Below are 13,068 nucleotides of genomic sequence, written 5' to 3' on the forward strand. Positions count from 1 at the left end.
TCCGAAAAAATTATAGAAAAGTATCAAACATGCGGTCACCCAGAGCCTCGCCTCTCACCAAGACTTGATCTATTGGTGGTGATGTTTTGCATATTTCTACTGCTGCCTTATGCTACAGATTAGCAGTTCCCTCATTACTAGTGGAGGCAGAGTCATCGACATCTGTAAGACTAACCAGACTTGAGAACAAATTTAGAAAACTCACCCTTTCAATTTTGTTTCTCTAGAACCACTCTTGGTACCAAATGCCTTAGGCTGTATTCTCTAGAGAAGTAAAACCAGTGAAGAGAGAGAGAGAGAGAGAGAGAGAAGGGGAGATTTATCTCAAGAAAATGGCTCATGCAGTTTTCTAGGCTGGCAAGTCCCAAGTCCATGGGTCAGGTGTCAGGCTGGAGGCTTCTCCTAACTCATGTAGCTGCAGAGGCTATGAAACCAAAATCAGCAGGTCAGATGGTAGGCTGCTGGCTCACAGGCCGCAGAGGCTGACAGATCTCAAAAGAGGCAAGCAATATGGCAAGACACTGGCTCAAATCACAAGAATTGGAGGTGAGATGACGATAAGCTGGATGCAGGATCCAGAGTGAGGAAAAGCCAGCAAGCTTTGTCAGAATGTCCATATATATTGCATGCAGGCCACACCCCTGAGGAAACTCCCCTTACAACTGATCAGCTGATCACATCAGATCATATCGTGGAGGTTGTCATGGATTGTGTATCAACTTGGTTAGGCCATGATTCCCAGTATTCTGTGGTTGTCTTCCATTTTGTGATGATAGTTTTATGTTGAAGAGGATTTGGATGGGATTGTAACACCCTTACCAGGTCACATCCCAGATCCAATGTAAAGGGAGTTTCCCTGGAGTGTGACCTGTACCACCTTTTATATCTCAAGAGATAAAAGGAAAGAGAAGCTAGCAGAGATGGGGCACCTTATACCACCAAGGCAGCAGTGCCAGAAGCAGAGCACAACCTTTGGACCTGGGGACTCTGTGCGGAGAAGCTCCTGGTCTGGGGGAAGGCTGATGAGAAGGCTGACAGAGAGAGAAATTCTTCCCCTGGAGCTGAAACCCTGAATTTGGACTTTAGCCTACTTCACTGTGAAGAAATAAATTTCTCTTTGTTAAAGCCACCCACTTGAGGTATTTCTGTTGGAGCAGCACTAAGTGACTAAGACAGAATTTGGTGCTGAGAGAGTGGGGTGCTGCTCTAACAGATACCTAAAATGTGGCAGTTTTAAAACTGGGAACTGATAGAGTAGCAGTGACAGAGGGCCACCAGCAGCAGAGAACTGGCAGCAGCAGAAAACCTGCAGCAACAGAGAACCAGCAGCAGCAGAACCAGGAGACAGCGCCAGACAGCACAGGAGCAGACTTATGGAGCAAGAGATGAGTGCCTGTGCACAGAAGGCTTCCTGGCTGAGTGGGGTACCTCCAGATACTTATCAGTGGAGCTACAGAGCTTTGAAACACTCGCCCCAGCAGGGCAGATGCTGGTGTGAGGCCTGAAGAGCCTAGAGGCCAAGAAACCAGGAAGCAGAACTTGAAAAGACATGGAACACAAAAAGCCGAGCTGCCTCAGTCTCAAAAGGTATGGCTGTGCCCTCAGGAGTTTCAAAGGGTAGAGCCATGGCCTCTGATGTTTCTGAGGGTGGAGTCACCACTCAGATGAACTAGTAGAATGGTGTACCTAAAGCCGAGGGAGCAAAGTTGTTTTCCCAGTGGGCCTGGAAGGTGGAGCTGAAGCCCAGGGTCCAGGAGCTTTCTCTCAGAATCTGGAGAGTGTGGCCAATACCTAGAGCCTGGAGGGCAGGGCTATTGTGTACAGGGTCTCAGAGAACAGAGGAGTATTTTCGAGCCTTGAGGGCTAATGTAATGTGTTCTGCTGACTTGCTTGGTGCCTATTATGCCTTCTTTCCGTCCAATTTCTCCTGTTTGTAATGGAAATATTGACCTTGTGGCTGTTGCACCATTGCATTTTGGAAGCAGATAACTTGTATTCTAGATTTCACAGATGAAGAGGAATTTTTGGATTTTGGACTTGGAGTTAAGACTTTTGCTATGATATGACAGGATGAATATGTTTTGCATGTTGCAAGGATGTGATTTTTGGGGGGCCAAATGGTGGAATGTCATGGATTGGATTATGTCCCCCCCCAAAATCTATGTATCAACTTTATTAGGCCATGATTTCCAGCATCCTGTGGCTGTCCTCCATTTTGTGATTGTAATTTTATGTTAAAGAGGATTAGGGTGGGATTGTAACACTTACCAGGTCATATCCCTGATCCAAATTAAAGGGAGTTTGCCTGGGGTGTGGCCTGGAAGCAAGCAGAGAGTTGGGGACCTTATACCACCAAGAAAGCAGTACAAGGAGCAGAGTGTGTCCTTTGGACCTGGGATCCCTGCGTGGAGAAGCTCCTAGTCTGGGGGAAGACTGATGAGAAGGCCGACAGAGAGAGAATGCCTTCCGCTGGACCTGACAGCCTAAATTTGGACTTTAGTCTACTTTACTGTGAAGAAATAAATTTGTTTGTTAAAGCCATCCATTTGTGGTATTTCTGTTATAGCAGCACTAGATGACTAAGACAGAAGTGATTACATTATATCACAACACAGAGGATAACTACATCATTACATAACTGCCAAATCACTGAGGATCATGGGTCATCCAAGTTGACACTCAACCTGAGCCATCACAGCCATTTATAAACCAGGGTATAAAACTCCTTCCCTGTTTAAAAAACTCCAGAGAACCTTAAAGTTTTCAGACTCTTTGACCCTATAATTCTACTTCCAGATCCAACGAAGTAACTAGAGCTGAAAAGAATTATGTAAAAATTATAAGCGGTAACATATTTACGAGATGAAAAAAATCTAAATATCTAAGAAAAATGATACTGTATTTATGAGATATTATGCAGTGGTTAAAAATGTTTTCTGAAGCAATTTTAATTACATTAAAAAGGCTCATAACCTTATGCTAAATGGACAAAGTGGGATAGCAAACCATATGTATTGATGATCCAGGTTAGGTTAAAATGTATATATTATGTGCATTGAAAAAATACAGGAAGAAAATAATAAAACCATCAACAGTTGTTTTCATTTAATATGAAATTGAGTAACTTTTATTTTCCCAAGGGTTTTTCTTTTTTCCACGAGTATGTATTACTTTTGTAAATACAATTTAAAAGTTTTATAAAATTACTGTCCTTACCACAGCACTGCTTCATGTTCTTTGAGTGACACTGAAGAAAAGTAGGCTTTTTCTCTTTTGGCTCCATCCATCTCCCCAATTTCATTTATCACTTCCCTACACATTCTACTTTTTGACCACATTGAACTTCTCACCTTTCTCTCCACACAATGGGAAATTTCATGACTCTGTGCCATTGCATATGCTGTTCCTTCAACCTGGAATACTCTTTTCTCTCTTCCATACTTAGAAAATGCTTAGTCATGCTTCCAGATTCACTTCAAAAATCATTTCAGGTTCCCGAAGGCACAGTTAACTACTCCAGGCCCTTTGCTCTATATTTGGTTTATATCTGTTACAGCATTTATTACATTATAATGTGGCTCATTTATGAGTGAGTTTGTCTTCCCCATTAGTTTGCAGACCTATCTGGGGTGGAGTACATGTATTATTTACTTTTCTATCACCAGTAAGCTACTCAGTGAATGCTGAATAAGTGAAATTTATTTTACCCTTTTTGCAAAAAAGAATCCAAATAACTGAATCGATAAAATGAAAATGTATGATATTGGAAGTAAGCTCTTTGAAAGGGTGCATACAAATCCTGAAAATGGGAGAATTTTACAAACACTAACAAAAGACACCTCATTCCAGATGTCAGGTCTTTGGAATTCAGAACACTTGCTACCTGATATTTTCAAGAACTGAGAAGGGTCTAAGGTTTAATCTTATTCTTCTTACAAAATCCAATGTTAGACCATATGATTATTTTCCTAGGCCATGGTGCTGAGTCTACAGAGGAAAAAAAAAAAAAAGAGCATTAATTGCTTCCTCTCTTCCCTTACCTTCCAGGGTCTAAGGTGTTCCCTCCTCAGGTGCCAGGATTTTTTCTCCCTCTCATGAAACTGGTGTGTTCCACCCCAGTAGCTGTAACTACAGTTTTTTTTCCCAATCATCCCTTACTTGTACCCAGATCTTTTGTCTAGAAGGATCAGCTGTGAGAGGGACAAGGATATTTTTACAAAATTTACAGAGTTCCATTTTATCCCCAATTTTGGCCTGTGTAGTACACTGCAGAGTGACTTGCAGAGCAATGTACTCAGCCTGTGGCCTAGGACCATGTCAATTCAATCTGCCTGGACCAGAATTAAGTTTGAATCTGCTAGGCCCACTTTTGGCCAGAGATCTAAAGTGTTCCCTCCTCAGGGGGCATGTGTACCAATCAGGCTGCTCTGGGGTTGTCGTTAGGTGAAAGAAAGATGCATCATGCCCAGAAATGGTCAGGGTTGAATCCTGAGTTTTTGAAGTAGGTTAAGTAACTCCCCACCCCTATCATCCTGATCGTCACCCAGAAGGTGAGCAAGAGAAGATGAACTGTTTCTGGGGATGATTGTATTCAATGACCATACTGCCTTACTAAATTTTATGGGCTAGAAGGAGGTGAGGGAGATAATCTGAAGTCTTTTTGAGTTGATTTTTTAGAAAGCCATTCCAATGCTCAACAATACAAGGTGCCTGCAGATGGTGAGTGTGGAATGTCCATTGAATACCTTGACAACTGGCCCATTTTTGGGTGTCTCTTGTCTTGATTCCTCTTGCCCCCAACTCCTACAGGGGTGATGTGGAGGGGCCTAGATGGATGGTGCACACTAAGTTGCATTCCAGGAGAGGGACACTGAATGCAGGGACTCTACCTCTTTTACAGCAAGTAGTAAAGGAGAAAGATGTGGCAGTCTGCTTCTGTAAAGACTTGGAAACACTATGGGGCAGTTCTATTCTGTCCTATAGGGTCACTGTGAGTTGAAATTGACTCGCTGGCAGTGGATATAGCAAGTAGTAAGAAAGCCTACTCTCTGTCCTGAAGACATCACTTCATCCTTCAAGGTTGCTTGTTACAACTTAACTCTGAGAAATAGCCTAGATAAAGGGTGGTCAGGGCCTTAAACATTCTGGGCATAACCAGCAAGATGGGTAGGAGCACAAGAGCCTCATGAATGATAGTCTTCCAACAGATACGCCCTGTGAAACCATCAGTGATCTCACATTCCATGCAAATGGCCAATACTGGGAGGGGGGAGGTGACGATCTCTTGAAATAAGAAAAATTGCTTCCTTAATTCATTGTTCATTATCAGCATCTTCTGCCTGGTGTTTTTCCATCCATAAAATAAGGCATTATTTATTTATTTAGGCTCTATGGTTTTCTTCTGAAATAATAAAGGCTGTCTTTCATAGCTGTCTGATGACTTAGCTTCCTTTTTTTCGTAGATATTCTCCTGGAAAAAAACAAAGCAGTAACTTATCACCACGATATTATTCATTCATTAATTTATTTATTCTACAAACATTGTTGAGTAACCACCATGTGCTAGGCCCTGGGCTATGTACTGGAGACACAAGAATGACTAGGTAGTCAAGACACAGCCCCTGCCCTCAAGGAGCTCATTGTCTAGTAGGGAAGACAGACATACACAAACACCAATTTACACTCCACAGTAATAAACACCAGATAGAGGTATTTGGAGCTGAATCTTGTAGCATGAATTGGTTTTCCAGGCAAAGAAAAGGAAGAAGGATACATATGGCTGGGAAAAGGGAACAGAACAGAAGAGGGTTCAGGGAAACAGAAGAATCTGCTGCTTTCCTTTCCTTGTGCAGTCTATGATTTAAAACTGATTACAGTACTTTATTTTTAACAAACTATTAATAAAAGTAACTTTGAAAGCTAAGGCTTAACTCATCAACAGCACTAATCTTTTCCTTAATTTGAGTGCTTGGTAGTACTTAGCTTGCCTTCCTTTATCGCAATCATGACAGAGAGAAACTCTGGGAGAATAGGATGTATTAAGTGACAAAAGAGAGGCATTAGTGGTTCAGTGGTAGAATTCTCGCCTCCCAAGGGGGAGACAAGGGTTTGGTTTCTAGCAAATGTACCTCATGCACAGCTACCACTTGTCTGTCAGTGGTGGCTTGAGTGTTGCTATGATGCTGAACAAGTTTCAGCAGAGCTTTCCGATTAGGACAGACTAGGAAGAAAGGCCTGGAAATCTACTTCCAGAAATCAGCCAATGGAAACCCTATGGATCACAACAGAACACTGTCCAATCTACAACAATAATGGGGATGGGACAGGACCAGGCAGTGCTTCATTCCATTATGCATGGGGTTGCCATGAATCGGGGCTAACTTGATGGCAGCTACCAACAAAGTGACAAAAGAAGTGGGCTCCTGACAAGTTAGCTGCAAGACAAATCGTGCAAAATAAATCAGACTTGCCCAGTGATCTTGTGTTACAGATTTGGAGATGCAGTCCCGGATGAAATTCTCACTAGAATAAACAAAAGACCAAGACCACCAACATATCTATTTCTATCCATATCTACATCTATCTACTAAAATACAGAGCCTAGCTCTGTTGTATACAGATTCAGTTAGAAATGAGGCAACTCTTATATAAATACACTAGGAAACTCAGTCTGCTTTTATCCTCCAGCTTTACTTTATAGAGAGATCACAAGAAATTTAAGAAAAAAAGTCATGGTTCTCTCATAATTCAATAATACTAAAAATAAGTCACAAAAAAGCTTCTAAGATAAAAACTGTTGTCCGCGTACTTAAATTTTTTTTTAAATTGAGGACTTAGAATTAAAGCTATTAACATTTTACAAATGTGTGTGATTCACTAATATGTTTGTTTTAAAACAAACCTGGTTAATTTGTGTTAGAGAAGTAGCATAGCATCCTTCACCTAATTACTGTTGAAACATTTTCTTTAATTAAGAAATTATTATGTTCCTAGAATCTTCATGATAAAGTTATCTTAATGGTTATAATACTTTCCAATTTTTCTATAATAATTATGTATAATTTTTTAACAGAAAAATACATTTAAAAGAAGATACATGAAGGAAATACAAGTAATGGGACAAGTAACTGGCTCCTGGTTGGGTACCAGCCTTGTTCATCCCTCATGAGCATCCAACCACTTCCAAGACAGCCTGTCTCAGAGTAGTGGGATCTTAGTGGCATGATGTCAGCTGTGTCCTTCTAACCAGCAAACATTCTTTTGTGGCCCTAAGCAAGAATCCCAACCTTCCTGCCAGCCAGAGAATCTATCTTCATTACAGGTGTCAGGCATCCTCTCTGGTCCACTTTTGCACAGGTCTTTGGTCCCCTGAAGCCGTGTCTCCACAGGAGACTTGGGGAATCTGTCCTGGGTCCTATCTGATGACCCCATCTAATTGACCATCTTCCTAGCCTCATTCTCTGAATCTACATGTCTGCGTTCTGCCTTCCTGCTCCTGCTCAGCCCCGCTGAAACTGAACCTCTCTCAAATCCTGACACCTGCTCAGAAAGGGTCCTTGGTAGTTGTAATGTCCTGTCCTTTTGGGGCTGGAGTTCACCTATTCTGTTAGGTGTTTCCTAAATGGTGCCTTTTCCAGCTCAGTCCTGTTTGCTTCCAGCATACCTCATTGGCAGCTGTGTAGCATGGTTTATGACAGTTCCTTCTAGGGAGCTATTTATGAAAACTGGGAAAGTCTGTAAATGTACACACCTGTGTGTATGTATTTTGCTTCTATGATGGTACTGAATTTCTCAATTAATCCTTTAAGATTCAGCTCTCTGGAGCTTTCCCTGACTCTGTTCCACCTACCACCCACTGTCGTGGAGTGGATTCTGACTCACAGTGACCTTATAGGACAGAGGAGAACTGTCCCATAGAGTTTCTAAGGCTGTAAATCTTTACGGAAGCAGACTGCCATTATCTTTCTCTTGCAGAGCGGCTGGTGGGTTTGAACCACCTACCTTTTGGTTAGCAGCTGAGCACTTAACCACTGTGCCACCAACGCTCCTTCCTGACTCTGCTTCAAACCAAAAAACCAAGCCCATTGCTGTTGAGTCAATTCTGACTCATAGCAATTCAGAAGGCAGAGACCTGCCCCATAGGGTTTCTAAGGAGTGGCTAGTAGATTTGAACTGCCAACCTTTTGGTTAGCAGCCAAGCTCTTAACCCTTGTGCCAATTTATTTGTTCATCAAACATATATTAATTACCTATTCAACATCATGACAGAGAAAGCATGGCCCTGCCGACACCCCGATTTTGGACTATAACTTGGGGGGAAAAAGCCTCTTATAAGCCACCCAGCTTGTGGTATTTTGTTATGGCAGCCTGGGAAGCTGAGACAGGAGGCAACTTACCCAGCTTCTCTGTGGCTTCCACACAGACACTAGGATACATGCCCTCCGTGTAAGTTGCCACCAGAAGATACAGATGGGTCTTCACAACCACCACACCAGTGTTTTCCTGGACAACGAATAAAACACAATGCCCTTCTCTTGGTCCTCATCAAGGACCAGCAGTTACGCTTCAGTCACATTTTTCACTTCTTGACTTCCATAGGTTCACATATTTGTTTTTGGACTCTCCACTCTTTTCCACTAATTAAGTTGTCTTTACACAAAAAGTTTCAGACTGTTGTAATAATAGCATGTCGATTTTGGAAAAGTTCCCAATTGATTGTAATATACCCCTCTCTGAATGAGAAGAACTGATGTAATGGAAAAATATGAAATTTTGAAATTTATTAATCCTGGCACCTCCATTTTCTACTGCCATGACTATGGAAGAGTTATTTAACCTTGTTAAGCCTTAGTTTCCTAATCTGTAAAATGAGGCTATTTATAATATGGATGAAGTGTGCCTAATCCATATAGGGTATCCAATAAATATGAATTTCATCCCTTTAATTCGTTTGATGCAACAGGGAGCTAAGAGAGATTTTAAGGTATGACATATATATATATATATATTCTTTTTTTTTTTAAAGGGGGAAGATGTAGAGATGTAGAATATGAAGGCTGGACTGGAGTGGAGTGAGACAGTTCAGACAAGACTCAGTGGACAGTTTCTCCAATGAAAGCTTCTCTAAACCAGGTTCTCTGATAGTGTTATCTTTGATATAGGCCATCTTGGCATTAGACTGCTATCTCAGACATTGCCTCGAGGCAGTAATGGCCTTAGTTTGTTTTATGGATAGGATGAGGAGGACAAAAAAATTAGAGTCAAATTCTTAAGATTTTTATCCAGCTGTCTTTAAATCTTGGCCCACTCACATTCTTAGCATAAAGGGAATAGTCGTCTGCCCGGACACATTTGTAATCCTTTTCCCTGAAATACAATCCCTCTCTTCGAGTTTGTAAAGGGTTCTTGGCGAATCCATTCACAAGTGTTCGGACATCACTGGGCATTACCTGCAGAGGTAAAAGAGTTAAACCAGAGTCAATAGCTATGGCTTGCAGGCCAAATTTGGCCTCACTGCCTATTTTTGTTCAGCCTGCAAGCTAATAATGGTTTTTACATTTTTAAGCGGTTAAAAAAATCAAAAGAAGAATATTTTTTGACACGTAAAAATTATGTGAAATTCAAATTTCAATGTCCATAAATAAAGCCACACCCACTCTTTTTTGTATCGTGCCTTACATCTGAAGAGTAATTGCGACAGAGACCGTATTGGTTGCAGCCTAGAAATATTTACTATCTGGCTCTTTACAGGAAAAATTTGCTTCAAATACTTATGCCCAGGCTTGCTTTTTCTTACATTAAATCCTGGTGATGCTACACATAGGCTCCGCTCCTGAAGTTTGATGAGGGCTGCACTGTCCACATGCTTCGTTCCCAGAAGGGTATCTAACAGTAATGTCTGCAAATGGCTCATGCTGCCTCAGCTCTGAAAAAGGGAAGCGATAACACTCTGGCTGGATTTTAAAAGGTATGGGAATACAAAAGTCCCTTCAGACTTTTAATATCACTAGGTGTACTTTGGAGCCCTGGTGGCACAAGTGGTTAAGCGTTTGGCTGCTAACCAAAAAGGTCGGGACCAGTTGAGCCTTGGAAACTCTATGGGGCAAATCTACTCTGTCCTATCGAGTTGCTAGGAGTCCGAATCCACTGGACCGAAACAGGTTTTTTTTTTCTTTTTTTAATGGGTACTTTGGAGCTCTGGAAACCCTGGTGGCATAGTGGTTAAGTGCTACGGCTGCTAGCCAAAGGGTCAGCAGTTCGAATCCACCAGGTGCTCCTTGGAAACTCTGTGGGACAGTTCTACTCTGTCCTATAGGGCCGTTGTGAGTCGTGATCGACTGGACGACAACAGGTCATGTGTACTTTGGAAAAATGAAGAGTTGGTCTATCACCTAGTGTCCACCAATATTTAAAGAGAAATACAAAAATCATAAAAAGTCACAGTTCATAGAGAGTGGGTTCCAAACCCTTGCAGTTGAGTCTGACTCATAGCGACCCTACAGAAGAGTAGAACTGCCCCACAGGGTTTCCAAGGACCAGAGGGTGGACTCGAAATGCCAACCTTTTGGTTAAGAGCCAAACACTTAACCACTATGCCACCAGGAAAACCACAGCCTCATAATTTTCTAGCTAGGTCAATGGTTTGCATCAGAGTCACCTGGGGATGAACACCCTCCCCTCTCCCCGCTCAAAAAAGACAGAGGCCTCACCCTTAGGGATCCATTTTCAGTTGGTCTAGGGTGGGTCTCAGTCATCAGTATATTTAACCTTCCCCTCCCCCCCTCGTGAAATGGGCAGCCAGGATGGAGAACCACTGAGGTAAGTAAACACCGCTAGTGAAACGTGCTGGTCATGAATCTTCACATTCCCTCCCCACTGACCAGCATCAGCGCCAGAGTAGACACTGATCAACACCCCAGTGGACCAAAAACATCTTTAGGGCACTTAAACCAACATTTTCACAAAAGTCCCCAGGTCTTCTTGGACCATGGTCACCGGAACAACCTCTACAAACACTTGCCCTTCAAAGGGATACTGAAAGGCAAACACCCCTTTTTCTGCCACAGCCAACCTGACGATTTGTCTCAAGGGGGTTCCCGGAGTAGGGCTGGGGGGACAGTTCATTCCCAGTTCGGTTGGCTGGTAAGCCGCGTTTAAGAAACCGAAAACTTCAGGGAGGAAAATGAGCCACACAACAGCAGAACCAAAAATCCTCCCGGACCAAGAAACCACCGCTCCCCGACCCACCCCTTAACGGACGCGGAGGAACGTCGGGGTGGAAAGGCGACGTGCACTGCCATTGGCTGTGACAGCTGCCCGTCACGGAGATGCAGGGACTGGCCCGTCGTCAGGCGAATCACGAACTGCCAGGGTGAAGTGGCCCCAGCCGGCTTCCAAATTCCTTCTTCGTCAGGCTGGGCCTGGAGAGCGCGGGGCACAGAGTCGGCGCGGGCGAGAGTCGCCTGACGCGAGCCCCGGCCGAGTTCGGAGTCCTCCGCCCGCTTCGGCGCCACGGGGACTCGTTGTCGTCCGCCGCAGCGGAAGGGCCACGCGGGGCTGCGTCCCGGAGACATTGGACCGAACCTTCTCACAGTCCGGAGAGCAGGGCTCTAGCCGACTAGGCTGCAGGCCGGGCCGGCTCCCTTTCCCGCCGCAGCCGGACGGGGAACGGGGGCCTCGGGCCCTCGGGCTGGGCGCCAGCGTGGTCGACATAGCCGAAGGCCCTGCTGGTGTCGGGAGGGGAGCGTAGGTGCCCGTTCCGGCCTGCAAAGCTCCCTTCCAGAGGCTTCCGCGCGAGAGGTTGTCGGCCCAGGGTTGGGGGTCGAGGCAGCAGGCATCTTGCTGACAGTTGTGGGAAGAGAGTGGCAGCTGTAGGTGTACAGCTGGCGCAAAGTGCAATAACAGCGTCTTCTTCAGATAGACTCCTTGGGGGAAGGTTTTGGGGTGCTCTTAGCTTGAAGACTCGCAAACGTTGCCCGGAAACTCCTCCCTCTTCCCTAAACAGCCAGGCCTGTGTGTTTCAATAACCGGAAACTTGCAACTCTTGCCTTTACCGAAACCAAACCCGTTGCGGTCGAGTCGTTTTCGCCTCATAGCGACGCTGTGTTTGAGGGCCACCAAAGTCAGAGAACTGCTCAAGTGCGCCCCTAGAGGCCAGGCTGAAATTGCCACACCAGCTTGAATGGGATACACTGTTGGAGGATGTGGGAAGCCACTCCAGAGACCAGGGGAGGTGGGAGGAAGGATTCAATCCAAAGAGAACCTCCCTGCTTAAAGGAGGCTGGCTCTGAAGACTTCATCAGAAGCCAAATGAAGGCCTCCTGTTAGGGAAAGCGTGGGTGGCTCATGTTGGTAATCTCTTACACGTCCATTCATTGGTCATGCTATCTAGTAATATTTAAAGAGAAAATGAGATGTTTGTGAGTTTATATTACTAAATAAGCTAACTTTTAGTTTTTCTAGGGGCTCTGTTATTTTTGATCACAATGCAAAATTTAAACAGTGATGAGCTGATACCTGGCACACTTCCCAAACTCAACTCAAAAGAATGGTTGGAACCAAAGGCACTTTCTTTTATAGAGGTACAATAGCATGGCATTTTGAAGTTTTTATTTGAGTAGCAGTGAGAAGTGGCTTGTGCTAAATTAATTTTTTTTTGTGTTGTTTGTTTTCTATTTCATTGACTTCTCTTTATTATTTCCTTAGTTCTAACAACTTTCTTTACTTTGGTCATTGATTGTATACCTTTATTAGAAGAATAGAGCATTTTAAGCTATAAATTTTTCTAGAAGCACTGTGAAAAAAAGTATTTCTTTTTTTCTAAGCAGCTTTATTAAGATATATTGATGTGTAATAAACTGCGTATAAGACAGGCCTGGCGATCTGCTTCCTAAAGGTCACAGCCTTGAAAACCTGGTGGAGCAGTTATACTCTGCATATATGGGGGTCACCATGAATCAGAATCCACTGATGGCAGACAACAGCAACAACAGACTGAAAGCATAGAATTTGATAAGTTTTACCAGATGTATACATGAATGAAGCCATCACCACAATAATGATAATGAA

At 43.5% G+C, this 13,068-nt stretch overlaps 2 protein-coding genes across 8 annotated transcripts in view; one reads left to right on the plus strand and one right to left on the minus strand.

Annotated features, from left to right (window-relative positions):
• Positions 1-5,315: 5,315 nt before the first annotated feature.
• PFN4 (profilin family member 4) lies at positions 5,316-11,573 on the minus strand. Of its 4 annotated transcripts, none has more exons than XM_003411914.4 (4): positions 9,797-11,373; positions 9,312-9,449; positions 8,397-8,502; positions 5,316-5,470 (listed from the first exon to the last, which is right to left on the minus strand). In XM_003411914.4, the coding sequence occupies exons 1-4, from the start codon at positions 9,911-9,913 to the stop codon at positions 5,442-5,444; spliced, it is 390 nt and encodes a 129-aa protein (XP_003411962.1). In that variant the 5' UTR covers positions 9,914-11,373; the 3' UTR covers positions 5,316-5,441. The 4 variants fall into 4 exon arrangements, with proteins under 4 accessions (XP_003411962.1, XP_023406237.1, XP_023406236.1 ...); XM_023550468.2 differs by lacking the exon at positions 5,316-5,470 and having other exon boundaries at positions 5,477-8,502; positions 9,797-9,925; positions 11,248-11,373; XM_023550469.2 differs by lacking the exon at positions 8,397-8,502.
• Positions 11,574-12,473: 900 nt separating this feature from the next.
• Positions 12,474-13,068, plus strand: part of FAM228B (family with sequence similarity 228 member B) — a 32,763-nt gene continuing 32,168 nt past the window's right edge. For all 4 annotated transcript variants that reach the window (XM_010591953.2, XM_010591957.3, XM_010591958.3 and 1 more), the window contains exon 1: positions 12,474-12,581. In XM_010591953.2, coding sequence (XP_010590255.1) covers positions 12,486-12,581 — 96 coding nt within the window. In that variant the 5' untranslated portion in view covers positions 12,474-12,485. The remainder of the gene's footprint in view (positions 12,582-13,068) is intronic.

The sequence above is a fragment of the Loxodonta africana genome, chromosome 12 (assembly GCF_030014295.1).
Source record: "Loxodonta africana isolate mLoxAfr1 chromosome 12, mLoxAfr1.hap2, whole genome shotgun sequence".
Lineage (NCBI taxonomy): Eukaryota > Metazoa > Chordata > Mammalia > Proboscidea > Elephantidae > Loxodonta > Loxodonta africana.

What these genes read in the sequence shown, in the direction of transcription:
- PFN4 (XM_023550468.2), bottom strand. Translation starts at nt 9,913, where the DNA reads ATGAGCCATTTGCAGACATTACTGTTAGATACCCTTCTGGGAACGAAG. An exon ending in TAGCATCACCAGGATTTAAT is followed by an intron (nt 9,450 to 9,796) that starts GTAAGAAAAAGC and finishes TTACCTCTGCAG; the next exon opens with GTAATGCCCAGTGATGTCCG. An exon ending in ATTCCCTTTATGCTAAGAAT is followed by an intron (nt 8,503 to 9,311) that starts GTGAGTGGGCCA and finishes TTCGTTGTCCAG; the next exon opens with GAAAACACTGGTGTGGTGGT.